Genomic DNA, 14,411 nt, shown 5'->3' on the forward strand with positions numbered 1-14,411 from the left:
AGGACCCAAACACAAAATTATTTTAGGCAACAGTCACCTTCATAGCCATCAGTAGTGCATTCTCGCCCTGTCCTGAGGGCTACACATTTGCCTGCAAGAGAGTCCTTCTCTACCTATTCCTTCTCAAAAAGACCAAAGAACAAAGAAAAGTACAGCACAGGACCAGGCCATTTGGCCCTCCAAGCCTGGGCCTGCCATGCTGCCCGTCTAAACTAAAATCTTCTACACTTCCGGAGTCCGTATCCCTCTATTCCCATCCTATTCATGTATTCGTCAAGATGCCTCTTAAATGTCACTATCGTCCCTGCTTCCACCACCTCCTCGGCAGCGAGTTTCAGGCACCCACTACCCTCTGTGTAAAATACTTGCCTCGTACATCTCCTCTAAACCTTGCCCCTTGCACCTTAAAACTATGCCCCCTAGTAATTGACCCCTCCACCCTGGGAAAAAGCCACTGACCATCCACTCTGTCCATGCCCCGCACAACCTTGTAGACCTCCATCAGGTCGTCCCTCAACCTTTGTCATTCCAGTGAGAACAAACCGAGTCCACCCAATCTCTGCCCATTGCTAATGCCCTCCATACCAGGCAACATCCTGGCATATCTCCTCTGCACCCTCTCCATAGCCTCCACATCCATCGGGTTGCATGGCGACCAGAACCGAACACCAAACTCCAAGTGTGGCCTAACCAAGGCTCCACACAGCTGCAACACGACCCACCAATTCCTACACTCAATGTCCCAGCCAAAGAAGGCAAGCATGCCACACGCCCCCTTCCCTCTCCACCTGCGCAGCCCCCTTCAATGACCTGTGGACCTATACACATCGATCTCTCTGGCTGTCAATACTCTTGAGGGTTCTACCATTCACTGTATATTCCTTATCTGTATTAGACCTTCCAAAATGCATTGCCTCACATCTCTCCAGACCAAACTCCATCCGCCATCTCTCCGCCCAAGTCTCCAAATGATCCAAATCTTGCTGTATCCTCTAACAGTCCTCATCGCGATCCGCAATTCCACCAATCTTTGTGGCGTCTGAAAACTTACTAATCAGACTAGCTACATTTTCTTCCAAATCATTCATATATACTACGAACAGCAAAGGTCCCAGCACTAATCCCTGTGGAACACCACTAGTCACAGCCCTCCAATCAGAAACGCACCCTTCCACTGCTACCCTCCGCCCTCTACGACCCAGCCAGTTCTATATCCATCCCGCCAGCCCACCTCCGATCCCGTGTGACTCCACCCCCTGCACCAGTCTGCCACGAGGGACCCTGCCAAAGGCCTTACTGAAGTCCATATAGACAACATCCACTGCCCTACCTGCATCAATCATCTTTGTGACCTCCTCGAAAAACTCTATCAAGTTAGTGAGACACGATCTCCCCCTCACAAAACCGTGCTGCCCCTCGCTAATATGTCCACTTGCTTCCAAATGGGAGTAGATCCTGTCTCAAAAAATTATCTCCAGTAATTTCCCTATCACTGACGTAAGGCTCACCGGCCTGTAGTTCCCTGGATTATCCTTGCTACCCTTCTTAAACAAAGGAACAACATTGGCTATTCTCCAGTCCTCCGGGACATCACCTGAAGAGAGTGAGGATCCAAAGATTTCTGTCAAGGTCTCAGCAATTTCCTCTCGTGCCTCCTTCAGTATTCTGGGGTAGATCCCATCAGGCCCTGGGGACTTATCCACCGTAATATTTTTCATGATGCCCAAGCAGCCTGACCTCCTCTGTGTTGCCCCCTCCTCAACCTCCATGTCATATTTCAAGCCAAGTGGGAGGGACTAGACAGCATGGATAGAATTACAACACTACTGCTGCAATTCTCTGACCTATGTAACTTTAGTATGTGGCTCCCTACTAGTCGTGAAGAATCGGTAAATTTATATTAATATCTTCTGGATCGTCAATATATGATCATTTCATTATTTTCTCAAAAGTTGAGACCCAATGCATCAAAAACTAAGTTGCTTATTCCTTCGGGCCTCCAGAGGATCACAGCCAGCCACCTTTAAAATGCTCAAGTATTTTCTCCAGTACTAATTAAACTCTTTCCAATGCTGCCCTGTCTCATATAGTTATCATGGACGTATGATGTGACTCCCAATGTTGTTTCTAATTGTATCTACACCTTTTAAAAAACAATCATTGCCTTTACTCTGGTTTTGACTTCTTCATTTAGCCACTGGTCGTTCTAATTTTCTTCTTCTCCAGGGGATATATTTCTTTCCCACGTTCCTTTTGTTTTCATTCCTTCATGGAATGTGAGCATCACTGGCTAGGCCAGTATTTATTGCCCATTCCTAATTGCCCTTAAGAAGGTGGCAGTGGAGCTCCTTGAAGGTTTAAGGGATCTTAATATATTCTTATTTGTCTTCTGTTTGGTTTTCCAATTCCTTTTGTAATCGAACATTCTTTAACACTCTATAGATTAGAAGTATGTTCTTTTCAAGTTTCAAAGCTACATTTGTCATAGCTTAGGATATAGTCTTCATGGAGAATGATGTGCAATATGCAAAAAAATTGTAAGCACATTCTACTTAAACCGATTTATTTATTTTCTAACACATAGTGGATGTTGGAAAATATTTCCCCATTATTATATGCAACACAGCTATGCAAAGAGTTCTGGGAACTATCATTATTGCATGGCTAGTCAGCAATGGTGGATAGATAAATGCTAAAGCTGCAAATAGGTGGCTTGGTAGTACAGTAGTTAGCACTGTTGCTTCACAGCACCAGGGTCCCAGGTTCGATTTTCGTTTGGGCCACTGTCTGTGCGGAGTCTGCACGTTCTCCCTGTGTCTGCGTGGGTTTCCTCCGGGCGCTCCGATTTCCTCCCACAAGGCCTGAAACATGTGCTTGTTAGGTGAATTGGACATTCTGATTTCTCTCTCTGTGTACCCAAACAGGCGCAGGAATGTGGCGACTAGGGGCTTTTCACAGTAACTCCATTGCAGTGTTAATGTAAGCCCACTTGTGACAATAATAAAGAATATTTATTTTAATTATCCATCCCATGTTGTGAATTTTTGTATGGAATTACTTGAAATTTTGACCATTATTTTTCTTGTTACAGTTCTTTACATTTTATCTCCAGTATATTAGAAATCTCCATTGCCTAAACAGCATTGTTATTGGACTTTTGATGATCAAATTTTTTGCCTTTAATGCAACTAACTGTATTGATCCTGTTTTCTCCTCTCCTTAAGTTCTCTTGCAATTGTTGTCATGTTATGCCTTTGAAATAATACTCCTCCTCTGCCAAGCTTGATAAAGTCACCTTTGTAAAATGCTCTGCACTCTCCTACCCTATGTGTCACAGCCACATTCTCATGATTTAAACTAGCAAATGTTTTCAACCTTATTAGTGAACTACACCCTTTGAATCTCATAGCTTGCTCTTACACTTCTTGAAAAAATATAAAAGCATGTCAACTAACTTTCAATATCAATTTATCCATACTTAAAGCCTATTATTCACATTTCTTAAATGACCAAAATTGCTTCTTAGCCCTCAATCATCATATGTTTTCTGATGTTCAGTATGTGACTCTAAAACACAAGAACTGTATGCAAGATGTCACTCATCCATAAATCTTCAATATAGTTGGATTGAACCAGTTAGTTAAACCAGATATGATTGTTGAAGCAACCTTCTGTGCTTAGCCATTTTTTTCCATTACTGATCTAACCAGCGTCAAGCACCTGTCAGTGCTGGCCGCTTCCTCTACACCCCCTGCCTCGTAAATCTACAGCTGTCAGTGAGGTTTCTAACTACACAGCTCCTTTTCAGATGGAACACATATATTCAACCACACAGGGATTCAGATTAAAACAGAGAGCCCAGTGTGAGCAGAAATTCCAAATTAACTGGTCTCGATACATAAGGCATTCACTCTGGCTTTGCATAATCCAATTAAAAAGACTAGTTTTAGCAAGGTTGCTCATAGATGGAAATTAATTTTTAAGTTGATGTAAACATTCTGCAAATGTGTTCAGAGATGATAAAATGCTAGTTATTATCTCAGATCCACTTTCAGGTTTTCTTTTTCGTCTTTTAATTTATTAGACCATATAATGGATATTGTCAACATTAAATCTCACAGTTCTGCCCTATCCTTAATTATCAAGTGGACATTTTCAGTTAAACGTTATGAGATTATCTAATCTCCAGATGATTTTATCCCAAATGAACTACCTCCCCCCCCCCCCCCCCCCCCCCAAGATGCGCTGGAAGACCCCTTGGAAGTCCTGATACATTGAGTACATGGAAATTGTCTACCAAGTTTAGACCTCTGATGGGAAATTTCTCTGCGTATGAAACCATCCAAAACTTTGAGTTAGAGTCAGTGACTTCAAATGATTCTGATTCACTGAACAGAATAGTTACCCAAAAGAATTCAGAAGGATTAAAAGCAGTTCTAACTCCCTAACTCCTGGGTAACTATTCTATTGACCCCTATCCACCCCCCCCCCCCCCACCCCCACACACACGCTAACCCCAACTCCCCACTGGCCCAACTACCTCCCTTGGCTCCCTATACCCAATTACCCTCTCGGCCCGAATTCCCCTCCCCAACCTGACTACCCCACTGATTTCCCTCAGCTACTCCAGCCTGACCACACACCCTACCACCCAACTACACCTCCGACCCAACTACCATCACCCCGCCGCCCCCCCCCCCCCCCCACTCCGACTACCTGACCTTCCCCTGACCCCAGACCTTCCGGACCCACCCTACCTTCTTACCCACCTGCCACCCTAGCCCCTTACCCACATATCTTACACGCGTAACAATCTCTACATGGCTTCCAGGGCCTTTAAAATCCCTGTTTAGTGCTTTAAAAAGGTGGCATGGCTTGGCTTCCCCTGACAATTATACAGGATTTCATAGGATAAAAGGCACACAATCTGCAATACAAAGAAGGCCTCCCAGAACAGGTAAACTCCTCATTTCTGAAGATACCTGGTTTGGAGGCACAGGCCAGAAATGTGGAGCTCCATTTATCTTAGGGTAAAAAATTAGGAGTGGAGTGGCAATCCAACAGTGATTGTCACTCCTCGGATGACTGGCCCTTCTGATTTCAGTTAAATTTAGATCCAAAACATTTCTTGGTGTGCAGTAAATTTCTGTGTTTAGTTTCCTCTGTGCAATGTTATGCACACCTGTAAATGTAATTGTCTAGATTCCTTTCGGTGGTAGAATAGACCCTTAAAGGGGCGTGTCCTTATGGGCTATGACTGGTTCAGGGCTTATCGTGCGGGAGTGCGCAAATCCTGACCAATGCGGAGAAAGCGCAGGGCCCGGGTGCGGGGTAGTGAACCCGGGAGCTAGAGTGTGAAGATCTGTATAGAGACTCTGTGCCTAAATTATAAATTACCCTTGTTAGTTGCCATAAACATTTTGAAGTCTACCTGGTATTGCCTTGAGCCACCACATTTTCAGTACAATGGTAACGCAGCTATTTACATGTACCATCCCTCCCATCCCTCAAAACACAATAGACTTACATGTACTTCTGTAGCATGGTCAGACCAGATCGTAATAGGCTGTTCAGTTTTGTAATTATGGATCTATAAGTAACAGTTCATACATTATATCACAAAACAGGTATGTGGTAGCATGAACTTTGAATTAAAGGCCCTTTTAAATGTTTGTTTAAATTAATGGAGAACATTTAATAAACTTTTATTAATTTGCCTTTAAATGATCCATATATGATATTCAGAAACATAGATGCACATTAAATAGTAGGCTACCATTGCAAAAAAGTACAAATAATGAAAAAAAGCAGAAAATAATGAGGAATGCATCAGTCCTCATTATGGTCTGGAGCTGTACCTAAAATAATAACTTTTGTTTCTCTCTCAGGACTGGTCAAAATGCTATGATTTCCATTCTTTCAGAATCAAATTTCCAATATTTGAAGTTCCATTCTTTTTTCTTGAAATATACTATATATCTTGTGTTTACCAGAAATTGAATGTATCAGCGTTGTGGCATCCGAGGTCCTCATTCACTAAGCAGTTCCTGCGATGCTAAGATGCAGTTTTCTGAATTTTCCCCATATGCTGGCTGACAAACACACTTGTTTGCTTTACATTCCAGCTGTTTGTAGGAAGACACATTTTGGCACACCAGCAAATGTTTTGTGAATTGGCGTTGGAGTCACAGAATATTGAAAACTTCGTAGCCAATTGTTTCTACCCAGGTTAAATGTCCATGACCCCAATTTTTTTTTTAATTTTAGAGTACCCAATTAATTTTTTCCAATTAAGGGGCAATTTAGCGCGGCCAATCCACCCAACCTGCACATCTTTGGATTGTGTGGGCGAAACCCACGCAAACACGGGGAGAATGTGCAAACTCCACACGGACGAGACCCAGAGCTGGGATCGAACCTGGGACCTCGGCGCTGTGAGGCAGCATGGCTAACATGACCAAAATTTTAAGTTCCCACACCAGGGGGGTCTGAGGCCTGGGGGGGGGGGGGTGGGATGTGAAACTGAACAGACGGGATTCACACCTGCCCTGATCCGCAGTGATATTACGCTGGGGTAGGCTGGGGTAGGGGTAGGCTCGGAAGGGAAGCCCTGAGTTAATGGTCACTTAAAGGCCATTAGGGGCTGGTTTAGCACAGGGCTAAATAGCTGGCTTTTAAAGCAGACCAAGGCAGGCCAGCAGCACGGTTCAAATCCTGTACCAGCTTCCCCGAACAGGCGCCGGAATGTGGCGACTAGGGGCTTTTCACAGTAACTTCATTTGAAGCCTACTTGTGACAATAAGCGATTTTCATTTCATTTTCATTTCCCCCCCCCGTCTCAATTGCCATGCTGGCGTGTGGATGACAGCTCTGGGGGAGGGGGAGGGGGGGGGAGCTCAGAAACGAAGAAAGGCCGATCTCGAGCGGGAAGAAGGTGGGTGGGTTGTGCCTCCATCAGTAGCCCCTTCTGACTGGGGCACCCTCCCCTAAAGGCCCGGTGACCTCCCGATCTCTTTACCGAGACCCCAGTTTGCCTTCATGACCCTCCCCAGACATTCCCTATCATCTCACTCTGGAACTCCTGACACTTACTTGGGCATCTGTTTCCCAAGGCCTGGGCTCTGGCAGTTCCATGCAGTGACTCTTCTGGCCATTGCAACATTGTTGCTGGAGAGACTGAGAGCTGCTGCCTAATCTGATTGGCCAGCAGCTGTCTAAGATGGGACTTCCTCCCGACTAGGAACGGAAGTCCCTCCTTATGCCAATCAATGCTTGCTAGGGAGCAAAATGGCAGCTGGACTCTCGGAGTCAGCGGGAATGTGTTCTCCAGGACTCTTCGGATGGTGGGGGCTGAATCCCACCATTTCAAAAGATTCACACCCACAAATTATTTTAAAAAATATATATTTATTAAAGTTTTTTAACACAATTTTTCTCCCTGACAAACAATAACCCTCCCCCTCGTAACAAAAAAAAACGAGAAATCGCGCAGGGCAAGATATATACATGGCAAAATTATATATTTACACAGCTTTGTACACTGGCCCTCACCCGTACGTGCCAGTTTCTCCAACCCTTCACGTTATCTCTTGCTCATCCACCCTCCCAGGCAGACCCCCCTTTCCCCCCCCCCCCTCCCAGAACGTCCGTCCCCCCCCTCAAGGTTGCTGCTGCTGCTGACCGACCTTCCTCTAACGCTCTGCGAGATAGTCTGGGAACGGTTGCCACCGCCTGTAGAACCCCTGCGCAGACCCTCTCAAGGCGAACTTAATCCTCTCCAACTTTATGAACCCAGCCATATCATTTATCCAGGCCTCCAGGCTGGGGGGCTTTGCCTCCTTCCACATTAGCAAGATCCTTCGCCGGGCTACTAGGGACGCAAAGGCCAAAATACCGGCCTCTTTCGCCTCCTGCACTCCCGGTTCGTCCACTACTCCAAATATTGCTAGCCCCCAGCTTGGCTTGACCCGGACTTTCACCACCTGAGATATTGCTCCTGCCACTTCTCTCCAGAACCCCTCCAGTGCCGGGCATGACCAAAACATATGGACATGGTTCGCCGGGCTCCCTGAGCACCTTCCACATCTGTCCTCCACCCCAAAGAACCTACTCAACCTCGCCCCTGTCAAGTGCGCTCTGTGAACCACCTTAAATTGTATCAGGCTGAGCCTGGCACACGAGGAGGAGGAATTAACCCTACCTAGGGCATCAGCCCACAGACCTTCCTCGATCTCCTCCCCCAGCTCCTCCTCCCATTTACCCTTCAACTCTTCTACCAGCGCTTCCCCCTCTTCTTTCAACTCCTGGTGTATTTCCGACACCTTGCCCTCCCCGACCCATACACCCGAGATCACCCTACCTTGGACTTCTTGTGCCGGGAGCAACGGGAATTCCCTCACCTGTCGCCTCACAAAAGCCCTCACCTGCATATATCTAAAGCCATTTCCCGGGGGTAACTCAAACTTCTCCTCCAGTGCCCCTCGGCTCGCAAACGTCCTGTCGATGAACAGGTCCCCCATTCTTCCAATCCCCGCCCGATGCCAGCTCTGGAACCCCCCGTCCATCTTCCCCGGGACAAACCGGTGGTTACCCCTGATCGGGGACCACACCGATGCTCCCAATGCACCCCGGTGCCATCTCCACTGGCCCCAGATCCTTAGCCAGCTCCATCCTCTTCCATGCCGTCCCCTCTCCCTCCATAACCCACTTGCGGATCATCGCCACATTTGCTGCCCAGTAGTAGCTCCCCAGGTTTGGCAGCGCCATCCCTCCTCGGTTCCTACTGCGTTCCAGGAACCCTCTCCTTACTCTCGGGGTCTTATTCGCCCACACAAACCCCACAATACTCCTGCCTACTCTCTTAAAAAAGGTCTTAGTGATCACGATGGGAAGATACTGAAACACAAACAGAAACCTCGGAAGGACCACCATTTTGACCGACTGCACTCTACCCGCCAGCGATAGCGGTAGCATGTCCCATCTTTTGAAATCCTCCACCATTTGCTCCACCAACCTCGTCAGATTCAGTTTATGTAGGGTCCCCCAACTCCTGGCTATCTAGATCCCCAGATACCGAAAGCTCCCCTCCGCCCTCCTCAGCGGTAGGTCCCCTATCCCTCTTTCTTGGTCCCCCGCCTGTAATACAAAGAGCTCACTCTTCCCTACATTGAGCTTATAGCCTGAAAACTCCCCAGACTCCCTTAGAGACTGCATGACCTCCACCATCCCCTCCATTGGATCCGCCACGTACAGCAACCGGTCATCCGCATATAGCGACACCCGATGCTCTTCTCCCCCTCGGACCACCCCCCTCCATTTATTAGACTCCCTCAATGACATGGCCAATGGTTCGATCGCCAATGCGAACAACAGGGGGGACAGGGGGCACCTCTGCCTCGTCCCTCGGTACAGTCGAAAGTACTCCGACCTCCGCCGGTTCGTCACTACACTCGCCATCGGGGCTCTGTAAAGGAGCTTAACCCAATTGATAAACCCTACCCCGAACCCAAACCTACGCAGCACCTCCCAGAGGTACTCCCACTCTATTTGGTCAAAGGCCTTCTCCGCGTCCATAGCTGCCACTATCTCCGCCTCTCCCTCCTCCGATGGCATCATTATCACGTTTAAGAGCCGCCGCACATTGGTGTTTAGTTGCCTGCCCTTTACAAATCCCGTCTGGTCCTCGTGGATTACCCCCGGGACACAGTCCTCGATCCTCGTGGCCAGCAGTTTTGCCAGAAACTTTACATCCACATTGAGGAGCGAGATCGGCCTGTACGATCCACATTGCAGTGGGTCCTTGTCCCGCTTTAGGATCAAAGAAATTGTCGCTTCCGACATTGTCGGGGGCAGGGTCCCCTCCTCTCTTGCCTCATTAAAGATCCTCACCAGTAGCGGGGCCAACAGGTCTACGTACTTCCTGTAGAACTCCACCGGGAACCCGCCCGGCCCCGGGGCCTTCCCCGCCTGCATACTCCCCAAATCCTTGCTCAGCTCCTCCAACCCAATTGGTGCCCCCAAACCAGCCACCTCTTGCTCCTCCACCCTCGGGAATCTCAGTTGATCTAGGAATCGTCTCATCCCCTCTTCCCCCGCTGGGGGCTGGGACCTGTACAGCTCTTCATAAAAGGCCTTAAATACCTCGTTTATTTTCGTCACACTCCGAACCGTGGCTCCCCTTCCATCTTTGACTCCCCCTATTTCCCTCGCTGCCATCCTCTTAAGGAGCTGGTGTGCCAGCATCCGACTAGCCTTTTCCCCATACTCGTAGGTCGCCCCCTGCGCTTTCCTCCACTGTGCCTCCACCTTCCCTGTGGTCAACAGGTCAAACTCCATCTGGAGTCGACGTCTTTCCCCAAGTAATCTTTCCTCTGGGGCCTCTGCGTATCTCCTGTCCACTTTCAAAATCTCCCTCACTAACCTCTCCCTTTCCATACCCTCTGTCTTCTCCCTATGAGCCCTAATGGAGATTAGCTCTCCCCTGATCACCGCCTTCAACGCCTCCCATACCACCCCCACCCGCACCTTCCCGTTGTCGTTGGCCTCCAAGTACCTTTCGATACACCCCCTCACCTCCCCACACACCACCTCGTCCGCCAGCAGTCCCACATCCAGCCGCCACAACGGGCGTTGGTCCCTCTCCTCTCCCAGCTCCAGTTCCACCCAGTGCGGGGCATGGTCCGAAACGGCTATGGCCGAATACTCCGTCCCCTCCACCCTCGGGATGAGCGCCCTACCCAGAACAAAGAAATCTATCCGGGAGTAGGCTTTGTGTACATGGGAGAAGAAAGAAAATCCCCTGGCCTGCGGCCTTGCAAACCGCCATGAGTCCACTCCCCCCATCTGATCCATAAACCCCCTAAGTACCTTGGCCGCCGCCGGCTTCTTTCCAGTCCTTGATTTGGAGTGGTCCAGTGCTGGATCCAACACTGTATTGAAGTCCCCTCCCATTATCAGGCCTCCTATCTCCAGGTCGGGAATGCGCCCCAACATGCGCTTCATGAATCCTGCATCATCCCAGTTCGGGGCGTATACGCTTACCAACACCACCATTGTCCCTTGCAGCCTACCGCTCACCATTACATATCGCCCTCCATTGTCCGCTACAATAGTCTTGGCCTCAAATGACACCCGCTTTCCCACCAATATTGCCACCCCTCTATTCTTTGCGTCCAGTCCCGAGTGGAATACCTGTCCTACCCATCCCTTTCTTAACCTGACCTGGTCCGCCACCTTCAGGTGTGTCTCTTGGAGCATGACCACGTCCGCCTTCAGTCCCTTTAAGTGTGCGAACACTCGAGCCCTCTTCACCGGCCCATTCAGGCCCCTCCCATTCCACGTTATCAGCCGGTTTGGAGAGGCCCCCCCCCTGCCGACTAGCCATCTCCTTTTCTGGGCCAGTCCCTGTCCCGACCACCTCTTCTGTGTCCCATTCCCTTTCGGCCAGTGCAGCAGCAACCCTTTCCCCCCCCCCTTCCCCCCTCCCCTCCCCCCCGCTAGAGCTCTGTCTAGCTTTTTTGCTCCCCCCATGTCACTCCCGTAAGTCAGCTGACGCCTGCTGACCCCGGCTTCCCCCGCCGTCCCATTGACCTCCCCGTGTGGGAGTCTCCCAATCCATATGCATTCCTTCGTTCCCCTTCCCGACTTTCTTCCCGCACGCGGGAAATAACCCCGCGCTTTCCAAAGCCCGCTCCGCCCCCTCTGGCGCAGCTCCTGTCACAGCCTTGTCTCTCTCCCCCAGCCCATGTAACATTTCCTGCGCGTGATTGACCCCCTATATACAACAACCATCACACATCAAACCTCAAACATCCCCCCCACCCTCACAAACCCTCAGTTAGAGTCCAACTTTACGGCTTGTACAAAGGTCCATGCCTCTTCAGGCGTTTTGAAGTAATAGTGTTGGCCCTTGTATGTGACCCACAGTCGTGCTGGCTGCAGCATTCCAAATTTCACTTCTTTCCGGTACAACGCCGTTTTGGCCCGGTTGAACCCCACTCTCCGCTTTGCAACCTCCGTGCTCCAGTCTGGGTATATTCGGATCTCTGCATTGTCCCACATACTGCTCCGCTCCTTCTTGGCCCATCTCAGGACCCGCTCTCTGTCCGTGAATCGGTGGAACCTCACCACCATTGCCCTTGGCGGCTCATTTGCCTGGGGCTTCTTCGCCAGCACCTGATGTGCCCCGTCGATGTGCCCCGTCCAACTCCAGCGGCCTCGAAGCGGCCTTCGTGCCCATCATCGCCTTGAACATCGTGCTCGCGTATGTCCCGGCATCAGCCCCCTCCACTCCCTCAGGGAGACCCAGGATTCGCAGATTCTTTCTCCTCGACCTGTTCTCCAGGTCTTCGAGTCTTCCCGCCCACCTCTTGTGTAGCGCCTCGTTCTGCTCCACTCTCACCGCCAGGCCCACGAGCTCGTCCTCGTTCTGACTGACTCTTTTCTGTACCTCCTGGAACTTAGCTTCGTGGGCCTTCTGGGTGATCCCGAGTCCTTCAATTGCCGAAAGCATAGGCGCCAACATCTCCTTGCGCATCTCCTCGCGCTGCTCCTCGAAGCAGCGCTTGATGAACTCCTGCAGCTCCCCTTTGTCCCTGGCCGCCGCCATTTTGTTTTCTTTCCCTCGCTTCTCCCGTTGCTCCAGTGCCGCTCCTTTGGCCGTTACACTTCTGGTCCGTTTCATAGACGTTGGAGGGGGACCTCTCTCTTCCCTTCCCCACGGGTTGCATCAAAAAAAAGTTCCGTTGGGGCTCCTCTAACGAGCCCGAAAGTCCGTGGTAGCGGGAGCTGCCGAATCGTGCGGCTTAGCTCCGCATAGCCGCAACCGGAAGTCTCAGAAATTCAGCGGTAATTTATAGAAATACTAAATCAGCTTCCGGAATAAAATAGTGCTTAATTGCAGTTGTATAAAATAGTTGATAGCAATGCTACACTCATAATCAATAGTGAGTTTTTCAGTTTCATGCATAACGTAACAACTTAAATTATCTTCATTTAGGCAAATGTCTGAGAATGACCAGGAAATGTTTTATATAAATGCATGCTTTTTCTATTGTTTGCTCAATCAGGTATCAGATTATAATACAGAAAAACAATAGTTCATGAAGTGAATCATGAAGTGTGAATGGGCTTGAAGAAGTGAAGCCAAACTTCTCTAAATATTTTTCAAATGCAAGTTATACAGCATTTGTTGCAAAGTGTTTATTATTGGTTATAAGCTGTTACAGTTTTATTTCAATTTCTTTCTTCCCGACTACTCTCTGTGAAATGTTATTTGACAACTGCCTTTAACAACCCTCCCTCTTCGTTGCACACATGCATTTTAAAGAAGTGCTGTGCCAAATGGCTAGACAGTTCTGCCTTTTCCATGTTTGGATGACTGGACTTTCCTCAGTTTATTTGTACCAGGTATTGAGGCATGAAGCTAAATAATCTCTGTCTTATACTCAAGATGCTTACCATAGTAGGAGGACGTGGAACAGATTTAAAACCTTCCATTTTGAAGTCACGTCCCGTTACGGACAGCGATTCCATCGGCTGGAAAGCCAGGGCAGCTTCATGTGCATCAAATAATTCCTTGCTAAAACATGAAGAATAAAAGGTACAAGAAAAGGATGTTAGCAAAGGGTTCGCTTTGCGTTATGTCAACCATTAAGGGTGTGTCTACCACCGCCATTGGATGGAAAAGCACAAAGAATTGAAGCAAGGCAGCAAGAGGCCTCCAAAAGCCTCACGTGCCACATATGGTTTACACATGGTGACATGAACCAGATGAAACAAAACGGCTGGATTGAGGTCTGTCCGTAAAAGTAAAGTTCCATAATAAGCTGAGGAAATGTCATTCAATCAAGCCAGCTAAAGTGTAGCACATCAGGTATTTGTGTCAGAGGAAGCGATACATCAGAAGGAATTTAACAAAAGCAGATGTGCATTATGGCTAATGTTTCCAAGCTAGCTTTTTGAAAACAACTTTACTCACCAAAGAATATGGTGTCAATGTAATAAAAAAAAATAAACTTCCACTGTTATTTCAACCAACACAAAGAAGCCTTACAAGTTTCACTCTTCTGGCTAATTTCAGAAATTGGTATTGCGTATCCAATCATATGCTGGGTGCTTGGTTCGATTTCAATCTCGAGGCCAATAAGTGAGTAAGTTATTACAATAAAATGTGAACAACATTTTGAAAGAAACCCAATCAGGATAAAACAGATTGCTGGAATTCCAAAGGAAGATAATGTTTTACATTTTTTATCGTTTTCAATAATGACCCAGAAAATTATTTCCAGAAATGGAATGCTGATACTTTAACAAAAAAAGGAAGCAAGAACTAAACAGTCTTATTAAAATTTCATCCATAAAATCAGCAATGTGCCAGCCAGTCAATCAGTCGACTTGAACTGAACTATAGA

The 14,411-nt window shown here is 48.2% G+C and overlaps 1 protein-coding gene across 4 annotated transcripts in view; it reads right to left on the bottom strand.

Moving 5' to 3' along the window:
• spag8 (sperm associated antigen 8) overlaps positions 1-14,411 on the bottom strand; it is a 76,545-nt gene that overhangs the window by 15,925 nt on the left and 46,209 nt on the right. For 2 of the 4 annotated variants that reach the window (XM_072497160.1, XM_072497161.1), the window contains exons 4-5: positions 13,459-13,579; positions 5,528-5,590 (exon numbers count right to left, since the gene is read on the bottom strand). In XM_072497160.1, the coding sequence (XP_072353261.1) occupies positions 5,528-5,590; positions 13,459-13,579 (184 nt within the window). The remainder of the gene's footprint in view (positions 1-5,527; positions 5,591-13,458; positions 13,580-14,411) is intronic. The other 2 variants (XM_072497162.1, XM_072497163.1) reach the window with 1 other exon arrangement.

Source organism: Scyliorhinus torazame, chromosome 3 (assembly GCF_047496885.1).
Source record: "Scyliorhinus torazame isolate Kashiwa2021f chromosome 3, sScyTor2.1, whole genome shotgun sequence".
In the NCBI taxonomy this organism is placed as follows: Eukaryota; Metazoa; Chordata; class Chondrichthyes; order Carcharhiniformes; family Scyliorhinidae; genus Scyliorhinus; species Scyliorhinus torazame.